We start from the raw sequence: 22,563 nt of genomic DNA, 5'->3' as shown, positions 1-22,563 counted from the left end.
GTTTTCTGACTGAGTTTGTATGCAGCAATGAAATGGAGGGCAGTGAATGAGGGGTGGCACTTATAACAAGAGAAGTGAATAATAACTAAGAAGGAAGCATGCCTGAGAAGGAAATACTATTGTCCAAAGTTTGAAATAAAATTACAATATAACCAAGGAACCTACGCAACAGGCCCTCAGCAGCAACAGTGACTAAAGTGTCACTGTTGGCCCAAAACAATACCAAAATGTCACACCAACATTAAATTTTATCAAAATATCACGTGTCATATTTTGTTACACTGTATAGCGAAATATGTGTGCAAATAATTCGCTACACAGTGTAGCAAAATATGTCACGTCAGAATGCGCAGAACCAAAAATTTCACGTGTGAGAATTTTGCTACATTGTGTAACGAAATTCTTCCTGTTTGACACGTGACATTTTTGGTTCTGATGTGGCATATTTCGCTACACCGTGTAGCGAATTATTTGCACACATATTTCCTACACAGTGTAGCGAAATATGTCACGTGACATTTTGACAAAATTTACTTTTTTGACGTGAGATTTTAATATATATTTTTGCCAACGGTAACAAAATAGTCACTGTTCCCCCTCCCCAAACACCTGTACAAAAGAGAAATGCTACATACACATTAAAAAAGGGAATGAGTGGTTACCCTCCTAAAAAAACCAAGGTTACCTGTGTCACATGGCACACTTGTACAGAAACGGAAATGCAACGCACAAAAAAAAATGATGAATGGTTAACTCTCCTAACAAATGCGCAAAACTGCTCATACAATTAGAATACATCCTTTTGGATACATAGAAAAAGGATTTGTATATCATTTACATACATAGATTTTTTTTTTTTCATTTTGTATGATTTTCTCCTTTTGGATTTGTATATCTTCTGAATGATACGTGAGGTGAAACCATACCATATCAACACTTCATTTTTTCAAGGAACGTTTGGCAGAGGAGAAATTTTTTTTTATTCCGAAATCTCAATTTTCAAAAATATAATTTTTACATTCAGTTTACAATAATATTTGAAAATCAAAAATTTAGAATTCCAAAAAATTCGGCATACCAAATAGGCCTAAAAGTTTCCAAACCCTGTGATTCAAATGCCAATATGCACAACACTTCGTTTAAAGCGTTAATCATCCATCGTAAATGCCATACTGAAATAAAAATACAAACACGCATGAATAAGAAAGCAAGACGATCCATCATAAGAGAAATCAGCAACTAGGTATCATAAAACCAAGGTTGTTGAGTGGATTTAAAAAGGATTTTTATTTTTATATTTTATTTATTTTAAGAAAAAAACTTGATCACATTTCACTACCAATAAAATAAAGGGTTTTCATTTTATCCTTTAACATAACACAACAAACTTTCCTACACTCACAATATTTTGTGGGGCCCACATTTTTTAAAACAAAAAAATAAATAAAAAATTAAGGCACGCAAAACGAATCTCTATAATATTACACAATCACTTTTCCTACAACATAACTCTTATAAAACTCTAAAATAAACTATACAAAAGTATAAGTCAAAAAGACAATCAAACCATAATAATAATAAAAGGAACATGACAACACAAACTTTTTTTTTTCTTAAATTTCATGTGTTTTGATTTTTGTAATTTTCTGCGTATTTATTCAATTCTATCCTAATCTTGCGAAGGGTAGCGGAGGCAAAACAAGCATATAAAAATGATGCCAAAATTTTGTAGATAGAGTCCATTGACCTACTGAGAGCCCGTTTATTTGTGTTTCTTAAATAAATAACTTTTATTTCTTATTTATTTTAAAATTATTTTTTATAACAATTAAAGCTATTTATATTTTTATAAAAATATTTAGTTTTTTGAAAAAATATTTAACTTTTGTCTTTTATTTATTTTAGAAGTTAAAAAGTTCAACTTTGAAAAAAATAGATTTTTTACTTTTTTTATGACATCTCCTTTCCAAAAGAAACGAGAACGTAAGAAGTGCTTTTTTTTTTTTTAAAAAAACAACTTTTGAAAGAGAAAAAAACTCATTCAAACAGGTCTTAACCATCAAATAATTGACAAAATAGATTCAGAAAACCAATAACTCACAAAGATTTCAAAAAGAATAGTGATGTTTATACGAAAAAAAAAATAGTAATGAGAACACCGACAAGGAAATTTGGACATGTTTCGGTTTTTTTTATAAAATAATTATGGAAATACATATTTTTATGTTTTTTTTTCTATTTTAAAAGTTAAAAACCAAAACAGAAAACAAAAATAACTCAGATTTGTTCTTTAAATTTGATTTTATAAAAAAAAAAAAAATTACAAATTTTAAAACTTCTTTTATGAAACTAGTGTTATCAAACGAATTTTTTTGTTGTGAAAATTAAAAAATTATTTTTAAAAACAGTAATCACATAGCCTTATTCCCTCCCTCTCTTCTTTCTTCCTCTCTCTCTCTCTTTTCTTCTTTAGTTCACTGAATATTCTCTCCACCGACAACCCTCGTTTCCTTTTTTTTTTCTTCTGTGCTTGACAAGTGACAGGTGCATGTGAGCGAGCAAATCTTGGAAAATGACAGCTACTTGCTTCAGGAGATTATTTACTGTGATCCGGAATCACCATTTTTAAGTGGTCTCTTATTATAAATAAAAGGGAAAAATTGAAAAGAAAAAAAAAAAATAGGAGTAAAAGAAGAAAGAAAAAATTGATAATATGAGAGGAAGCACCAGATGATTAGATAGTCCTGAACCATAATAAATATTTCCTTTCTGGAGACGTTTTGCAGAATGCAGAGAGGTTCAGGATTGACCAACTTTCTTTTCCTCCTTTGCTCATCTTTTTTTTTTTTTTTCAGATTTAAGTTTTTTAGTTTCATTTTTTAGTTTTTTATTTTATTTTAAAAATCGCATAAGGACAAAACAGCAATCCAAAAGCGCAACAGATACAAGAAAATAAGCCTTTCAAGTTTCAATGTGCATAAAACTTCGTCAAAACGTTAATGAACCATGGTAAATGCCACATTGGAATATAGAAATAACAAATTAGGGCTATAACGCTTCAGATATCAAAAAACCAATACTGACTTTGTACTACAGAAAGCACACTGAAATGCATATAATAATGCAGAAAATTTCTAAATCAAGCTAAGAAACCGAAAGCATATTAACACATGAATTGAATTGATTACTGAACCATCTTTATCTAAGTAAAACATGAGTAATATACCTGTATTTGTTCCAATAAGTTTCTCTATCTTCAAGGTGGTGGGAGACTTGTTGAAAATAATCAAGTATGAGTTGTAAAGAAGTACCACATAGACTAGACATAGACCAAGTGATGACCATATAAGTGTGAAAGACCCATAAACCTGCAACCTTAAGATTTTGGGTTAAGATGTGGTGTCGGCCCACTTATTATTGTTTGTCATTTGGCCCATTGGTGGATGTATCCTTTGCAAAGGGTTTTGGGCTCCCTCATTCCATTTCCCAACAACACTTGTGTTTTTTTACTTAGAAAACTAAGAACCCTAACTTATATTCTAACCTGAGCCCAATCCTTCTATCTGCACCAATTTTATTTTATTATTATTTTTATTATTATTTATTTTTGGAGAATAACTGCACCAATTGTTTGTTGTTAGGAATTCTGCTGCAATGCGTTTTCATTTCTGTTTTGCTTTCAGTTACAACTTACAACAACCTAGATTCGGCAAAAAGGAGCCAACTCAACTCGGCTAAAATGAGTCGGGTTGGAGTAAGAAAAATAAGCTAGTAACTCAAGTTAGCCTGACTCGTTTCAGTTCGAAAAAAATTGAACCAACTCACGAGTCAAACGGGTTGACTCGCGGGTTATGGTTTTTTTATATTGTTTTTTTAATAATATAAAAGTATAAAAATTAACGAAAATAAAGTGGAAAGCTAAAATCTAAAATTTCAATTCCAAAGACCCAAACGAAAATACCATGCAACTGCCAATAAGCCTGCGTTAAGGACCTTTTTTATAGTATGTGTGACATTGTGAATGTGATGCCAACTGCCAATAAGTCCAGGTCCAAATGAAAAAGGAATTTTCTATGGTTTATCTACATAATGTCTTTGTATGGAATGAATTAATAATTTAGAAAAAAAAATTAGAAGTTATAGCATCAATGAAAATTTATTTTAATTTTTCATTTTTTCGAGCCAACCCTGACCCGACTCGGGTTGGGTTGGGTTAAATTTTCTGACTCGTTTATTTTTCGAGTCAACCCTAACTCGGCTCGTTTTTTTCGGGTTGAACAAGAGTTGGGTCGGGTTGGCCCGTTTTGCCAACCCTACAACATCCCATGTGGGTGAATTTGTGATAATGAGAATCAAGAATAATATTTCTGCATTTAATGGAGATAAATTATCTTCATTTATTCCTAAAACAATGTCGATTTGGGATTGAAAAATTAAATAATTATAATTATAAAGACTATAATAACCTTGAAATAAATTAAAATTATAAAAACACTATGATTTCCGCCCAAAACGACATCGTATTAGGTTTACTGCAGAAAAAGCGAACCCTATGAGAATTATAGATAAAATAAATAAGGGTTCGCTTTTTCTCGAGTAACTGCAGAGAAGTTATCTGCAATAAGCCTAATATGACGTCATTTTTTCAGAAATCATAGTGTTTTTGTAATTTTAATTTATTTCAGGGTTATTATTGTCTTTATAATTATAATTATTTAATTTTTAAATTCCAAAACGACGTCGTTTTGAAAGTAATTGCAGATAACTTATCTGCGGTAACTGCAGAAATATTATCCTGATAAAATAATTATCAAATTTCTCTCTCTTTCCGTAATTCTCCCCAAAATTCTTCTATAATTCCAGTTCTAAGTCCCTCAATTCAAAAATGGTGCTATTCATTTCTGCAGAATCTCATTCTTATTAAAATACAATTTGTTCTCTTTAAAATGAAATTAAAAGACAAAAAAATCTCTTAAATATTTTGTTTTTAATTTTGATAGATTAATATTGATAATATAAAGAACATAGTTTGATAACAAAGAGATTTTAATTCAGTTCACACCTATTCAAACTTTGAGAATATGATAATGATAACTGATAAGCCATCTATTGACAGTAAATTAAATTTAAATCATTTATTGAAATAATTTGTATCTTTCCTTAGGCCTTCACATCTCGTTATTATTATTTTTTAAATATTATAAATGTACACTTATTTTATTATAAACCATTGCTATTTTTTTTTGGTAAATTAAACCATTGCTATTTTAATTTATCATACATAATTTTTTCAAAATTTAAGTAATTTTAACTAATTAACAGTGTAGAAACTTCTTTACAAAATCATCCAATTATATATTCCTAACTTAATAAAAATGTTTTATAATTAAAGTTATTACCTTAAAAATTATATCAACATATACTTTATAACGACAATATATATAATTTAAACTTATTCTTTTTAATGATGAGTCTCCTTTCTAATGGCCCAATAGTTGATCATTTCTTTGAGCAACCCTCTAAAGCCTCATACAAGAGGCATACTCAGTCACTCATTTCATCCACTGAGATCCGCTCGATTTCACTTCCCATTCTGCCCAAGAGTCCTTTGTTGCGTTGCAAATTGTATATATAATTCAATTTATATGTCCATTCAGACCATTCTTTTGTGATACTTGTTTGAAATAATTTATAAGTTAATATTTTGATTAATTATCTATAAATATAATCATATTTTAAGTAATTTTTCTTTTGAGTACGTTTGAAATAGTGATTATCTCTCGCCTCAACTTGGTAGGTATGATGATTTTTTAGTTGCTTTTACAAAAGGCATAAACTTGAGATTGTAATAACGACTTAATTTTACAGAGTTATAAATGACTAATTTCTGTGAGAGATGTATGAATTATAATTTCTTATAGACTGGAGCGAAATAATGCTAACTTTGTTTCCTTAATCATTTCCATTATTTATGATGTTTATTTTATTCTACATTAATTATATTTATTAAGCATAAAAATTGAACTGAATAAAGTAAACCAAACACTAAAGCAGGAACTGATCCTATAATTCCATGCCCCAAATGTACCACATTGCTGAACTGAATAATTATTTTGTTTTGATGTGTAAATAAATATCTTGGCATGTTGATCCCTTTCAAATTTTTGCTTGTCTAGTCCTCCAGAGTAATTTGTAGAAATATATTAGGTCCAGAACTTTAAGTCAACAAATTGCATTAAAAAAATATGACTCATTAGTCATTTTATTCGAAATGAAAACATGTATCATCTATCAAGTCATTGCGGACAAACTAATTTAGGAATCAACAACCATTGATGTATAACTAATGTCAATCAAGTCATCGCATGTGGCCATTGATTGATGTATTAAGCATTGAAAATCGTTGAACATAGACATCAAAACACATTCATAAGAAGCTTGAAAATTAAAACAAACATGTCGACGAGCAAGTACACTCGTTTGATTCACCCCTAGATAACAAAGGCCTACTTTAATTGTTTGTCAAATGGCCCATGACCACATATGCATGTCTTACATAACATGTAAACAGTAAACTCCTATTTCTCACTAAACAACTCCTAATTCTAAGGTGAGACACTTCCCTGCTATGGTTCCACAACCACACACACCTGCAAGAAAAATGAGAAAAAAAAGAAGATAGTATAAAAAAAAAAGAGAGCAAAGCAACTGTTAGCCCTTATTTTGAAATATAAGATATATAATTAAATCAAAGGTCAGAGCAGATTTAATAATAAAAGGAAGTGATTTTTGCCCAAAGTGAGAAGAAAATAAGACCACCACTTCCGTTGCACGATAATCAGGTAAAAATAACGATAAAAATCACATAAATGAGAATATAATTATGGCTAAAGGAATTCTCACCTTAACATAAAAGCCGTAGAAGATCTAGTCGCTGTCGCTCCAGCCACCATGTCCATTCTCATACCTAAGTTGCATATAGCCAATAGTGGCAACATTGTAGCCAGATTCACTGATGCTACTGCTGTCTTGACCATGGTGCCTTTCACCATATTCAATGGCCCCACTGTTGTCATAACCATACTCATACCCATGCTCATAACCATTGGTGTAGCCATCCTCATAGCCATGTTCATAGCCTTTAACATATCCACGTTCATAGCTTTTTTCTGGCTGCTTCTGGTCCTTTATCTTCCCATTATAGTTCCCTTCCTTGTGCTCTGCATTGTTCTTACCCTTTTGCTCTCCTAGGTGCGACCCTCCCACACGCTCATAGCCTTTTTCTGGCTGTTTCTGGTCCTTTATCTTCCCACTATAGTTCCCTGCCTTGTGCTCCTCATGGTTCTTACCCTTGGCCCGCGATTTCCAAGCCTTGTCACCATCCCACCATGGGCAAGCCATTGTTTCAGGTTTTCTGACTGAGTTTGTATGCAACAATGAAATGGATGGCAGTGAATGAGGGGTGGCACTTATTTATAACAAGAGATCGTAGTGAATAATAACTAAGAAGGAAGCATCACTGAGAACGAAATACTATTGCCCAACGTTTGAAATTTTTTTACAACAAAACCAAGGTACCTATGCCACAGCACATACATGTACAAAAAGAAATGCTACATACACATTAAAAAAAGTAATGAGTGGTTACCCTCCTAAAAAAACCAAGGTTTACCTGTATCACAACGCACACTTGTACAAAAACGGAAATGCAACACACACAAAAAAATGATGAATGGTTAACCCTCCTAAGAAATGCGCAAAACTTCTCGTACAATTAGAACACATCCTTTTGGATACATAGAAAAACAATTTGTATATCATTTACGGGTTTTATTAATGTCATATTAAAGGAAATAAGTTATCTTATGTTATAGAGATAAATTTGTAGAAAAAAACAAAAAGTGACACAGTTATCGAAAAGTAGGTAGGAGAGAAATTCATAAGAGTAGTTTTTCCTATCATTTACATACATAGAAAAAAAAAATTCATTTTGTATGATTTTCTCCTTTTGGATTTGTATATCTTCTGAATGATACGTGAAACCATACCATATCAACACTTCATTTTCCCTAAATGTTCCCAAACCCTGTGATTCAAATGCCAAAATGCACAACACTTCGTTTAAAGCATTAATCATCCATCGTAAATGCCATAGTGAAATAAAAATACAAACACGCATGAATAAGAAAGCAAGACGATCCATCACAAGAGAAATCAGCAACTAGGTATCATACAATCAAGGTTGTTGAGTGGATTTAAAAAAGATTTTTCTTTTTCTTTTTTAATTAATTTAAGAAAAAAAACTAGATCACATTTCACAAACAAAAAAATAAACTATACAAAAGTATAAGTCACAAAGACAATCAAACTAATAATAATAAAAGGAACATGACAACACAAACTATTTTTTTTTCTTAAATTTCATGTGTTTTGATTTTTTTTATTTTTGTAATTTTCTGCGTATTTATTCAATTCTATCCTAATCTTGCCAAGGGTAGCGGAGGCAAAACAAGCATAAATGATGCCAAAAATTTGTAGACAGAGTCCATTCACCTACTTAACCATCAAATAATTGGCAAAATAGATTCAGAAAACCAATAACTCACAAAGATTCAAAAAGAATACTGACGAGAACGAATAAATCTTTGTACTACTTAGATTCAATGCATTTTATCAACGAGAACATTATATATAGAGTAGAGAAAAAAATTTGACAAATTTTTTTTTTTAACTAACATGTAATATTAATTTTTAGTAAGTAGTACCAAAGATTTATTCGACGAGAACCACCAACAACCTCTTTTCCTTCTTTTTTTTCTCCTGTGCTTACAAGTGACAGGTGCATGTGAGCGAGCAAATCTTGGAAAATGATAGCTACTTGCTGCAGGAGGTTTTGCAGAATGCAGAGACGTTCAGGATTGACCAATTTCCTTTTCCTCTTCTTCTTCTCTCTTTTTTTTTTTTTTCAGATTTAAGTTTTTTAGTTTCATTTTTTAGTTTTTTTATTTTATTTTAAATATCACACGAGGACAAAAAAGCAATCCCAAAGCGCAACAGATACAAGAAAATAAGCCATTCAAGTTTCAATGTGCATAAAACTTCGTCAAAAGCATTAAGGAACCATGGTAAATGCCACATTGGAATATAGAAAGAACAAATAAAGACAATTTCTGAGAATTTCGTGTTCGAAACAATTAAACAAACGATCATCATCAGGATGAACAAATTAGGGCTATTATGCTTCAGATCTCACAAAACAAATACTTACTTTGTACTTCAGAAAGCACACTGGAATGCATATAATAATGCAGAAAATTTCTAAATAAAGCTAAGAAACGGAAAGCATATTAACACATGAATTGAATTGATTACTGAACCATCCTTATCTATATAAAACATGAGTAATATACCTGTAGTTTCTCTATCTTCGAGGTGGTGGGAGACTTGTGCTTTTTACATTGAAATGTAGAATCCTAACTTTATTTATATTGATTAAGACTTTTGGGCTTTATTCTAACTTGAGCCCAATTAAAATCAGGGTAAATTTTTGATTATTTGAATAATTCTTACTATATCAATTGTTTGCTTTTAGGAATTCTGTTACAATTCCGTTTCATTTCTCTTTTGCTTTTTCAGTTACAACAACCCATGTGGGTGAATTTGTGATAATGATGATATAGATAAAATAAATTATCAAATTTCTCTCTCTTTCCGTAATTCTCCCCAAAATTCTTCTCTGATTCCTGTTCTCTGCCCCTCAATTCAAAAATGAAGCTATTCATTTTCTGCAGAATCTCATACTTATAAAAATACTATTTGTTCTCATTAAAATGAAATTAAAAAGATAGCAAATGTCTTAAAAAATTTGTTTTTAATTTTGATAGATTAATATTGATAATATAAACATCAAAGAGTTTAATAACAAATAAGATTTTAACTCAATCCACACTTTGTTACAAACACACGTAAGTCAATGAGGAAAACTAGAACACCAGTTTGGAGGAATGACTATGTTAGTTAGTAGTTAGTTATATTGTACCCATTGAGATGTGGCCACGTGCCCTGCTTGAAATGGAACAGAACCTATAAATACTAAGTGATGAATGTAATGAAGGATATCAATGAAATAAACCAATTTCTCTTGTTTTTCTCTCTGTGTCTCTCTGTTTTCCCTGATACTTCGTATCATTTGGTGCTTTCATCTTGAACACCAATGTGACTATGAAGATTCAAGAAATGGCTGATGATCTTCGCTTGGAATTTCAGCGGGAGATTTAAGCTACACGCATGGATCTGAATCAGAAATTGGATGTGTTAACTGATTCGATTATGGCGGTGGACGCACGTTTGAAGGAGTTCATCATTCATTCTCAACCTCAATCGCATTCAGTGGGTTCCAGTAATCATTCTTCGATGCCGAATACGCATTTCCATCAGGAAGCCCCTGATCAGCGGCTTTTGAAATCGGTTAAGATGGAAATTCCATCTTTCCATGGGTCTGATCCCAATAATTGGATTTTTAAGGCAGAGCTCTACTTTAGCATGCAACAGATTCCTCCTCATTTGAAGGTGCAGTTAGCAGGGTTGAAGATGGAAGGACAAGCAGCTCCTTGGTTCCAATGGATGTTTCATACAGGAACGATCCATCAGTGGGAGGAGTTCACAAAAGCAGTACGTCAGATATTTGGGGTCTCAGCGTTTGTGGACCTGAGAGGTTCACTTTCTAAACTCTCTCAAACAGGTTCTTTGTGTGATTATGTTAAGGAATATGAGATTTTGTTGAATCAAGTTCCTGGTTTTACTGATGATGTATTGATGAGTTTCTTTATCTCGGGTTTCCATCCTGATTTAAGGGGTGCCATTCAGTTACAATGGCCAAAATCCTTACATAATGCTATGCAATTAGCCTATGCCTTAGATACTCATCACGAACAGTTACGTTCTTCACTGTCTATTCCTTCCAAGAAACCATCCTGGTCTACTAGCCACACCAGTAATTCTCATGCTTCTTCTTTCCATAAATCAGCCACTACCAGTATCATGACACAACCAGTAAGTACTACGACACCCAGAACCATGTCAACGTCTTCCTCAACCCTTCCCATTAAGAGACTCCCTCCTGAAGAAATTGCAAGGAAGAGGGAACTTGGTTTGTGTTACACTTGTGATGAAAAATGGACAGCTAGGCATCGGTGTAAGTCACAAATGCTTTTGTTATTTGGAGAGATGGAAGAAGAGACACCAGAAGCTGAGGAAGAAATAGTCTGGACACCGAATAATCAAAATGAATCAGTTGAAGCCACCTTACATGCTTTATCTGGATCTTTGAGTCCTCGAGCTTTAATTCTGGAGGCACGAATCTCTGATCATCTGGTGAGAGTATTGGTAGACTCCGGCAGCTCCCACAATTTTATTAGCAGAGAATTGGCCACTACATTACAGATGCCAATTATCCAAGCTCGTGGCATGAAGGTGTTTATGGGAAATGGTGATTTCATATGCTGTGAATGGAAGTGTCCTGATGTAAAATTAGCAATACACCATCATTCTTTTCCAGTGGACTTATGGATCCTGGACCTACGAGGGTTGAGTATTGTGTTGGGCATGAGTTGGTTGAGCAGCCTTGGTCGTGTGACTCATGACTATGTTGAGCAATCCATGGAATTTGTTTGGCAAACTCAGATGTGAAGTTACAAGGTGTTGCTGAGTGTTCAAATTCAGATTCTAAAGTACATACATCTCAGGCTTCTTGCTGCACTCTGCTAGCTCAAGCAGAATCAGAAGTTGGTGTCCAGGTAATTCCTGAACTCATGGCTCTCCAATCTACTATTGCTAAGGTTTTATGGCAGGTTCTAAAGAAATATCAATTGGTTTTTCAAACACCTCATGCCTTGCCACCTTTTCGAGAGATGGACCATTCTATTCACCTAGTGGAAGCTGCCAAACCGGTCAGTGTACGGCCTTATAGATTTCCACACCATCAGAAATCTGAGTTGGAGAAGCAAGTTTCGGATCTTATGACAGCAGGCATGATCCAAACCAGTAAAAGTTCCTTTTCTTCACCTGTGTTATTACTAAAGAAACAAGATGGCAATTGGCGGATGTGTATTGATTATAGGGCATTAAATGCCATCACTATACCTGACCGTTTTCCCATACCAACGATAGATGAACTTTTGGATGAATTGTTGGGAGCAACCACTTTTAGTAAGCTGGACTTGAGAGCAGGATATCATCAAATACGTATGCTTCCTCAAAACGTCCATAAAACAGCATTTCGAACGCATGAAGGACATTATGAGTTCCTAGTAATGCCATTTGGATTAACAAATGCTCCATCCACTTTCCAATCCGCTATGAATCAGATTTTTCGTCCATTTTTAAGGAGATTTGTCATAGTCTTCTTTGATGACATCCATGTCTACAGTGCTACTATTGAGGAGCATGCCATTCATTTGGATTCTGTTCTGGCTTGTTTGCAACATCATGCGTTCTTTGTTAAGCTTAGCAAATGTGCCTTTGGACAATCTGAAATTTCTTATTTGGGACACATAGTTTGCGCTGAAGGTGTCAAGGCTGATCCTCAAAAGGTAGCAGCTATGCTTGATTGGCCCCAACCTGTGAATATTAAGCAGCTACGAGCCTTTCTTGGATTAACCAGTTACTATCGGAAATTTGTCCACCAATATGCAAATGTGGCTTGGCCTCTTACAGAGCTGTTGAAATCTGAGAAATTGTGTTGGTCTTCTGCAGCATCAAAAGCTTTCGATGATCTTAAAACAGCAATGAGCACTACTCCTATATTGAGCTTACCTGATTTTTTTGCTGTCTTCATAGTGGAAACAGATGCCTCCAACTATGGTATAGGGGCAGTTCTCATACAACATGGCAGACCCTTATCGTTCTTCAGTAAGAAACTAGGCCCTTGAATGACAGCTTCATCGACATATGTGCGAGAATTATATGCCATCACTGAGGCAGTTAAGAAGTGGCACCATTACCTCCTTGGCGGGAATTTTGTAATCAGAACCGATCATCAAAGTATAAGAGAATTATTTTCTCAGACTATACAGACGCCAGAACAGCATAGATATGTCCACAAGGTCCTTGGATATTCATTTTCAATTGAATACAAACCTGGCTCTTCTAATGTTGTAGCAGATGCTTTATCAAGACAATTTGAGGATGCCACTAAGAGTTCCTTACTTGCTCTTATGTCAGAACCCCATTTTGAGCTTTTGGATCGTATCAAGGCTGAAAATTTGCAGAATCCTGAGTTACTAGCGTTACATCAAAAAATTAATGATGGTTCTTTGACTGATGCCTCTTTTACTTGCAGAGATGGGATAATATATCATAAGGGCAGATTCCATTTGAGTTTGGATTCTCCTTTGAAATCTGCTGTCATGGAGGAGGCTCACTCGACTCCCTTAGGTGGCCATGCTAGCACCCTTAGAATATTCCTTCGTTTATCAACTTCTTTCCACTGGACACATATGCGTAGAGATGTTACTCAATTTGTCAGAGAGTGTATCATATGTCAGCAAATCAAAACCAGCACCTCTGCACCTTTGGGATTATTACAACCTCTTCCCATTCCTGAGGCAGTATTTGAAGACCTTACATTGGATTTCATAACCAATTTACCAATTTCGCAGGGGGCTAGCTACTATTTTGGTAGTGGTGGATCGACTAACTAAGTTTTCTCATTTCATTGGCCTTCCTGCTTCCTATACAGCAGTTACAGTGGCTAAATGTTTTTGAGAAAATATAGTTAAGCTACATGGTTTCCCTCGTTCGCTGCTTTCAGACAGGGATCCAATCTTCACGAGTAAGTTTTGGCAACGACTTTTCTCATTGAGTGGTACTAAACTCAAGGCCAGCTCCAGTTATCACCCTCAAACGGATGGCCAATCCGATGTGACTAACCGTTATTTGGAGCAGTATTTACGCGCGTTTTGTTCAGAACAACATAAAAAATGGTCCACTTTTCTATGCTGGGCCGAATTACATTACAATTCTGCTGTTCATTCAGCAATTGGAATGTCCCCAATCCAGGCACTCTATGGTCGAGCTCATTCCAATATTCCTCATTATCCTAGAGGTTCAGTGTCTATTGAAGCATTGGATACAATTCTGTGTCAAAGGCTAATTTGTTGCGTGCACAGAACCGGATGAAGAATCAGGCAGATCGCCATCGTCGCGATTTGGATCTGTCGGAGGGTGATTTGGTGTTAGTAAGGTTATAACCTTACCGTCAGATGTCAGTTATCCACCGTTCGAATCAGAAACTGGCCAAGCGCTTTTATGGTCCTTTTGCGATTAAAAAGAAGATTAGTGCAGTTGCATACCAATTGGATGTTCCTGACTCCTCAAGAATTCATCCCACTTTCCACATTTCCTGCCTTAAGCCTTTTTGCGGAAATATGACTGTCTCAGTTACTCCTCTTCCATCAATGAGTGTGGATAATAAACCTGTTCAGTTACCACTATCCATCCTGGCTACTCGATCGATAGTGATTAATGGCAAGTCTGAGGAGCAATTCCTCGTTCAATGGTCAGACACAGTTCCGGAGGATGCCACCTGGGAGCCAGTTGAAGCATTTCGCTCAGCTTATCCGAATTATCAGCTTGAGCATTCCAACCTTGAGGACAAGGTTTCGCTGGAGGGAGGAGTTGTTGTTACAAACACACGTAAGTCAATGAGGAAAACTAGAACACCGGTTTGGAGGAATGACTATGTTAGTTAGTAGTTAGTTATATTGTACCCATTGAGATGTGGCCACGTGCCCTGCTTGTAATGGAACAGAACCTATAAATACTAAGTGATGAATGTAATGAAGGATATCAATGAAATAAACCAGTTTCTCTTATTTTTCTCTCTGTGTCTCTCTGTTTTCCCTGATACTTCGTATCATTTGGTGCTTTCATCTTGAACCCCAATGTGACTATGAAGATTCAAGAAATGGCTGATGATCTTCGCTTGGAATTTCAGCGGGAGATTCAAGCTACATGCATGGATCTGAATCAGAAATTGGATGTGTTAACTGATTCGATTATGGCGATGGACGCACGTTTGAAGGAGTTCATCTTTCATTCTCAACCTCAATCGCATTCAGTGGGTTCCAGTAATCATTCTTCGATGACGAATACGCATTTCCATCAGGAAGCCCCTGATCAGCGGCTTTTGAAATTGGTTAAGATGGAAATTCCATCTTTCCATGGGTCTGATCCCAATAATTGGATTTTTAAGGCAGAGCTCTACTTTAGCATGCAACAGATTCCTCCTCATTTGAAGGTGCAGTTAGCAGGGTTGAAGATGGAAGGACAAGCAGCTCCTTGGTTCCAATGGATGTTTCATACAGGAACGATCCATCAGTGGGAGGAGTTCACAAAAGCAGTACGTCAGATATTTGGGGTCTCAGCATTTGTGGACCTGAGAGGTTCACTTTCTAAACTCTCTCAAACAGGTTCTCTGTGTGATTATGTTAAGGAATATGAGATTTTGTTGAATCAAGTTCCTGGTTTTACTGATGATGTATTGATGAGTTTCTTTATCTCGGGTTTGCATCCTGATTTAAGGGGTGCCATTCAGTTACAATGGCCAAAATCCTTACATAATGCTATGCAATTAGCCTATGCCTTAGATACTCATCACGAACAGTTACGTTCTTCACTGTCTATTCCTTCCAAGAAACCATCCTGGTCTACTAGCCACACCAGTAATTCTGATGCTTCTTCTTTCCATAAATCAGCCACTACCAGTACCATGACACAACCAGTAAGTACTACGACACCCAGAACCATGTCAACGTCTTCCTCAACCCTTCCCATTAAGAGACTCCCTCCTGAAGAAATTGCAAGGAAGAGGGAACTTGGTTTGTGTTACACTTGTGATGAAAAATGGACAGCTAGGCATCGGTCTAAGTCACAAATGCTTTTGTTATTTGGAGAGATGGAAGAAGAGACACCAGAAGCTGAGGAAGAAATAGTCTGGACACCGAATAATCAAAATGAATCAGTTGAAGCCACCTTACATGCTTTATCTGGATCTTTGAGTCCTCGAGCTTTAATTCTGGAGGCACGAATCTCTGATCATCTGGTGAGAGTATTGGTAGACTCCGGCAGCTCCCACAATTTTATTAGCAGAGAATTAGCCACTACATTACAGATGCCAATTATCCAAGCTCGTGGCATGAAGGTGTTTATGGGAAATGGTGATTTCATATGCTGCGAATGGAAGTGTCCTGATGTAAAATGAGCAATACACCATCATTCTTTTCCAGTGGACTTATGGATCCTGGACCTACGAGGGTTGAGTATTGTGTTGGGCATGAGTTGGTTGAGCAGCCTTGGCCGTGTGACTCATGACTATGTTGAGCAATCCATGGAATTTGTTTGGCAGACTCAGATGTGAAGTTACAAGGTGTTGCTGAGTGTTCAAATTCAGATTCTAAAGTACATACATCTCAGGCTTCTTGCTGCACTCTGCTAGCTCAAGCAGAATCAGAAGTTGGTGTCCAGGTAATTCCTGAACTCATGGCTCTCCAATCTACTATTGCTAAGGTTTTATGGCAGGTTCTAAAAAAATATCAATTGGTTTTTCAAACACCTCATGCCTTGCCACCTTTTCGAGGGATGGACCATTCTATTCACCTAGTGGAAGCTGCCAAACCGGTCAGTGTACGGCCTTATAGATTTCCACACCATCAGAAATCTGAGTTGGAGAAGCAAGTTTCGGATCTTATGACAGCAGGCATGATCCAAACCAGTAAAAGTTCCTTTTCTTCACCTGTGTTATTACTAAAGAAACAAGATGGCAATTGGCGGATGTGTATTGATTATAGGGCATTAAATGCCATCACTATACCTGACCGTTTTCCCATACCAACGATAGATGAACTTTTGGATGAATTGTTGGGAGCAACCATTTTTAGTAAGCTGAACTTGAGAGCAGGATATCATCAAATACGTATGCTTCCTCAAAACGTCAATAAAACAACATTTCGAACGCATGAAGGACATTATGAGTTCCTAGTAATGCCATTTGGATTAACAAATGCTCCATCCACTTTCCAATCCGCTATGAATCAGATTTTTCGTCCATTTTTAAGGAGATTTGTCATAGTCTTCTTTGATGACATCCTTGTCTACAGTGCTACTATTGAGGAGCATGCCATTCATTTGGATTCTGTTCTGGCTTGTTTGCAACATCATGCGTTCTTTGTTAAGCTTAGCAAATGTGCCTTTGGACAATCTGAAATTTCTTATTTGGGACACATAGTTTGCGCTGAAGGTGTCAAGGCTGATCCTCAAAAGGTAGCAGCTATGCTTGATTGGCCCCAACCTGTGAATATTAAGCAGCTACGAGCCTTTCTTGGATTAATCAGTTACTATCGGAAATTTGTCCACCAATATGCAAATGTGGCTTGGCCTCTTACAGAGCTGTTGAAATCTGAGAAATTGTGTTGGTCTTCTGCAGCATCAAAAGCTTTCGATGATCTTAAAACAGCAATGAGCATTACTCCTATATTGAGCTTACCTGATTTTTCTGCTGTATTCATAGTGGAAACAGATGCCTCCAACTATGGTATAGGGGCAGTTCTCATACAACATGGCAGACCCTTATCGTTCTTCAGTAAGAAACTAGGCCCTTGAATGGCAGCTTCATCGACATATGTGAGAGAATTATATGCCATCACTGAGGCAGTTAAGAAGTGGCACCATTACCTCCTTGGCGGGAATTTTGTAATCAGAACCGATCATCAAAGTATAAGAGAATTATTTTCTCAGACTATACAGACGCCAGAACAGCATAGATATGTCCACAAGGTCCTTGGATATTCATTTTCAATTGAATACAAACCTGGCTCTTCTAATGTTGTAGCAGATGCTTTATCAAGACAATTTGAGGATGCCACTAAGAGTTCCTTACTTGCTCTTATGTCAGAACCCCATTTTGAGCTTTTGGATCGTATCAAGGCTGAAAATTTGCAGAATCCTGAGTTACTAGCGTTACATCAAAAAATTAATGATGGTTCTTTGACTGATGCCTCTTTTACTTGCAGAGATGGGATAGTATATCATAAGGGCAGATTCCATTTGAGTTTGGATTCTCCTTTGAAATCTGCTGTCATGGAGGAGGCTCACTCGACTCCCTTAGGTGGCCATGCTGGCACCCTTAGAACATTCCTTCGTTTATCAACTTCTTTCCACTGGACACATATGCGTAGAGATGTTACTCAATTTGTCAGAGAGTGTATCATATGTCAGCAAATCAAAACCAGCACCTCTGCACCTTTGGGATTATTACAACCTCTTCCCATTCCTGAGGCAGTATTTGAAGACCTTACATTGGATTTCATAACCAATTTACCAATTTCGCAGGGGGCTAGCTACTATTTTGGTAGTGGTGGATCGACTAACTAAGTTTTCTCATTTCATTGGCCTTCCTGCTTCCTATACAGCAGTTACAGTGGCTAAATGTTTTTGTGAAAATATAGTTAAGCTACATGGTTTCCCTCGTTTGCTGCTTTCAGACAGGGATCCAATCTTCACGAGTAAGTTTTGGCAACGACTTTTCTCATTGAGTGGTACTAAACTCAAGGCCAGCTCCAGTTATCACCCTCAAACGGATGGCCAATCCGATGTGACTAACCGATATTTGGAGCAGTATTTACGCGCGTTTTGTTCAGAACAACATAAAAAATGGTCCACTTTTCTATGCTGGGCCGAATTACATTACAATTCTGCTGTTCATTCAGCAATTGAAATGTCCCCAATCCAGGCACTCTATGGTCGAGCTCCTTCCAATATTCCTCATTATCCTAGAGGTTCAGTGTCTATTGAAGCATTGGATACAATTCTGTGTCAAAGGCTAATTTGTTGCGTGCACAGAACCGGATGAAGAATCAGGCAGATCGCCATCGTCGCGATTTGGATCTGTCGGAGGGTGATTTGGTGTTAGTAAGGTTATAACCTTACCGTCAGATGTCAGTTATCCACCGTTCGAATCAGAAACTGGCCAAGCGCTTTTATGGTCCTTTTGCGATTAAAAAGAAGATTAGTGCAGTTGCATACCAATTGGATGTTCCTGACTCCTCAAGAATTCATCCCACTTTCCACATTTCCTGCCTTAAGCCTTTTCGCGGGAATATGACTGTCTCAGTTACTCCTCTTCCATCAATGAGTGTGGATAATAAACCTGTTCAGTTACCACTATCCATCCTGGCTACTCGATCGATAGTGATTAATGGCAAGTCTGAGGAGCAATTCCTCGTTCAATGGTCAGACACAGTTCCAGAGGATGCCACCTGGGAGCCAGTTGAAGCATTTCGCTCAGCTTATCCGAATTATCAGCTTGAGCATTCCAACCTTGAGGACAAGGTTTCGCTGGAGGGAGGAGCTGTTGTTACAAACACACGTAAGTCAATGAGGAAAACTAGAACACCAGTTTGGAGGAATGACTATGTTAGTTAGTAGTTAGTTATATTGTACCCATTGAGATGTGGCCACGTGCCCTGCTTGTAATGGAACAAAACCTATAAATACTAAGTGATGAATGTAACGAAGGATATCAATGAAATAAACCTGTTTCTCTTGTTTTTCTCTCTGTGTCTCTCTGTTTTCCCTGATACTTCGTATCACACTTATCCAAATCTTTGCGAATAACAATGATACAATGATGTCAAGGGGAAAATCTATAATACCATGGTGGTAGACGCGACCGGTTAATGGAAAGATGCCACTTCAACTGCTTTTTGTATTGGAGTGAAAAAAAGTACTTTTTGTAATTTACACTATGTACTTTTAGAGTACATAATATAAATTAGAGAAAACTTCAAAAACCCCCTTGAAAGTTTCTTCAGAATCACTTATCCACCTTCCCAAAATTTTTAATCATTTACCCCTCTACTTAAATTTTTTTTATCATTTACCCCCTAACTTGATTTTCCATCCAAAACTACAGTTAACAGTGTTAATTATTTTATAAAATACTAAAATACCCTTTAATTAAAAAAAACATTGACGGTGAAAGCAAATCAAAAAAAGAACCTAACATATGTTGATGGCATTTCTATATTGGGTCTGGCTCAAGACAATATTATCAACAGTCTATAAAAAATTTCTACAATCCAGTTCAGGTGATATTAGACTTTATGAAATTGCTCGGATTGAACATGAAGTATGAACTGGAATTCTAACCTTTCAGTTTAGTGTAGCATATAAGGTCACTACAGTGATCAAATAGAAGGAAGAGTTATGTAAGTTAGAGTATTCGCACAATTTGGACAAAACGAATATTGGGGACATATATAATCAACATATTACTTCAGAAATATTCCTTTGGAAAAAACTAGGTGGATTCTCAAATCTTTAATTTAATTACCAATAATATACAATGAAGATGTATAATAATTATCTCAAGTCCACTAAAGTCCTTAACGTGTGGCCTACCATTTTGTAGCCAGGACCTTCGGGCCGGTTTGGTGCAGCACACAAATAATAGTTCAACGCTGTGTTTTTGAATCATGACCGAATTTCATACCTTGGTATTAAAATCACTAATATCATCATTTATATAGTTAGATATACAATATAATTTATGCAAAAAGTAGAAAAGAGACTATTAAAAGCATTTACAAATTGGGTATTGAATCATCCTAATATGGGTATGTGTAGGCAAAGATGCAGGGAAACATTTTTTAGCTAATTGAGAAGACGTGAAGCCTGTGGATTTGCACTCTTTTTTTATCTTTTTTTGCAGAAACACAGCATTTTGAGCAATTAACTAAAATGTTAGGGATTGACAAACCTGAAATTTCATACCAAGTTAGGGTTTCGATTGACAAACCTGAAATTGCTCAAACGTTGTGTGCACCGGTGGATAGGGATTCGGTCAAATGATTTCGTGTGTGTAGAGAAAAGGAGAAGCTAAACCGATGTAGGTGTGAAGCTCAACGACTATGAAAATCTGCAACTGGAGCAAGAGAGGCTATGACAAAGAGAGGATATGTCAACAACTCTTAACACGTAAACCGTCAATTTTTTTTATTAAAGGGTATTTTTGGTATTTTATAAAATAATTAACACTGTTAACTGTAGTTTTGGATGGAAAATCAAGTTAGGAGGTAAATGATAAAAAAACTTTTGGTAGGGGGTAAATGATTAAAAATTTTGGAGAAGTGAGTAAGTGATTCTGAAGAAACTTACAGGGAGATTTTTGAAGTTTTCGCTATAAATTATAAAAAAACACAGTCAAGTCAGTACCCCAGTTGTACTGAAAATGCACTCGATGTCAAGGCACCTATTTTTCCCTCTTTACAATGTACTCAGATAATTATAACTACTGACAGTAAATTAAATGTAAATTTATTTATAAAATAATTTGTATCTTTCCTTGGGTCACTCCTCTTTATTATTATTTCCTAAATATTCAAAATGTTCACTTATTTTATTAAAAACCATTGTTATTTTAATTTATCATACATAAATTTTTCAATATTTAATTAATTTTAACTCATTAACAATTTAGAAATTTCTTTACACAATCATCCAATTATATATTCCTAAATTAATAAAAAAAGTATAATTGAAGTGATTACCTTAAAATTTTAATTATTTTAATAATGTATCAACATATATTTTATAATGATAATATAACAAATTTAAACTAATTTTTTTAATGCTCAATCTCCTTTTTAATGGCCGAATAGTTGATTTGTTTGTATATCGGAAAGGGCCCATTTCTTTGGGCTAAGCCTCAGCCTTATACAAGAGGCACACGCATTTCCTTCTCCTGAGATCCATTCGATCTCACCTCGTATCCTGCCCAAGAGTCCTTTGTTCAGTTTGTTGCATTGCAAGTTGAAACCCAAAAAAAAAAACGAAGAACTATTAAATAAAGCCTAGATACTAGGCACAAGTATACAAGAAGAAACAAAGTGACAAACTCATGTTACCATAAAAACATATAAAAAAAATTACATACTCAATTTCAATCCTTTAGATATATAATTTAATTTAGTTGTCCATTCTTTTGTGATACTTGTTTGAAATAATTTATAAGTTAATATATTGATTAATTATCTCTAAATATAATCATATTTTAAGTAATTCCTCTTTTGAGTATATTTGAAATAGTGATTATACTCTCGCCTCCACTTGGTAGGTATGATGTTTTTTTAGTTGCGTGTAAAAAAGACATAAAATTAAGATTGTAATAACGACTTAATTTTACAGAGTTACAAATGGCCAATTTCTCTCATAGAAGTATGAACGATAATTTCTTATTGACTGGAGCGAAATAATACTTACTTTATTTTCTTATTAATAATTTTTATTTTATTCTACAATAAATATATTCATAAAGAGTTTAATATTTTTTATTTTCCTGAATTTTTTTTTTATTCTAACACATTGATATAAAAGTGAGTAGGTCTCGTTATATTTCATCAATTTTTCTCTCTCTTCTCGTTATAATGGGACACTCACTTTTACATAACCGTGGCAAAAAATGAATTGTTTACAACAAAGATAAAAATATTTTTTTCATATATAAAA

The 22,563-nt window shown here is 35.2% G+C and overlaps 1 protein-coding gene across 1 annotated transcript; it reads left to right on the top strand.

Annotated features, from left to right (window-relative positions):
- The first annotated feature begins 14,965 nt into the window (after positions 1-14,965).
- Positions 14,966-17,658, top strand: LOC133310005 (uncharacterized). Its single transcript, XM_061510891.1, has 2 exons — positions 14,966-16,217; positions 16,406-17,658. Exons 1-2 carry the CDS (start codon positions 14,966-14,968, stop codon positions 17,656-17,658), a joined length of 2,505 nt encoding a protein of 834 aa, XP_061366875.1.
- Positions 17,659-22,563: the final 4,905 nt, after the last annotated feature.

This window comes from Gastrolobium bilobum, unplaced genomic scaffold (genome assembly GCF_033153095.1).
Source record: "Gastrolobium bilobum isolate Gb01-03AN ecotype WA unplaced genomic scaffold, APGP_CSIRO_Gbil_v1 utg383, whole genome shotgun sequence".
Taxonomy (NCBI): domain Eukaryota; kingdom Viridiplantae; phylum Streptophyta; class Magnoliopsida; order Fabales; family Fabaceae; genus Gastrolobium; species Gastrolobium bilobum.
The sequence above is the reverse complement of the archived record's forward strand: the minus strand, read 5'-3'. Positions and strand labels throughout refer to the sequence as shown.

Excerpts from the sequence above, each read along its gene's own strand:
- LOC133310005 (XM_061510891.1), top strand. The coding sequence starts at position 14,966 with ATGGCTGATGATCTTCGCTTGGAATTTCAGCGGGAGATTCAAGCTACA. Across the intron at positions 16,218-16,405 it reads GAAGGTGTTTATGGGAAATG|ACTCAGATGTGAAGTTACAA; the intron begins GTGATTTCATAT and ends TTTGTTTGGCAG.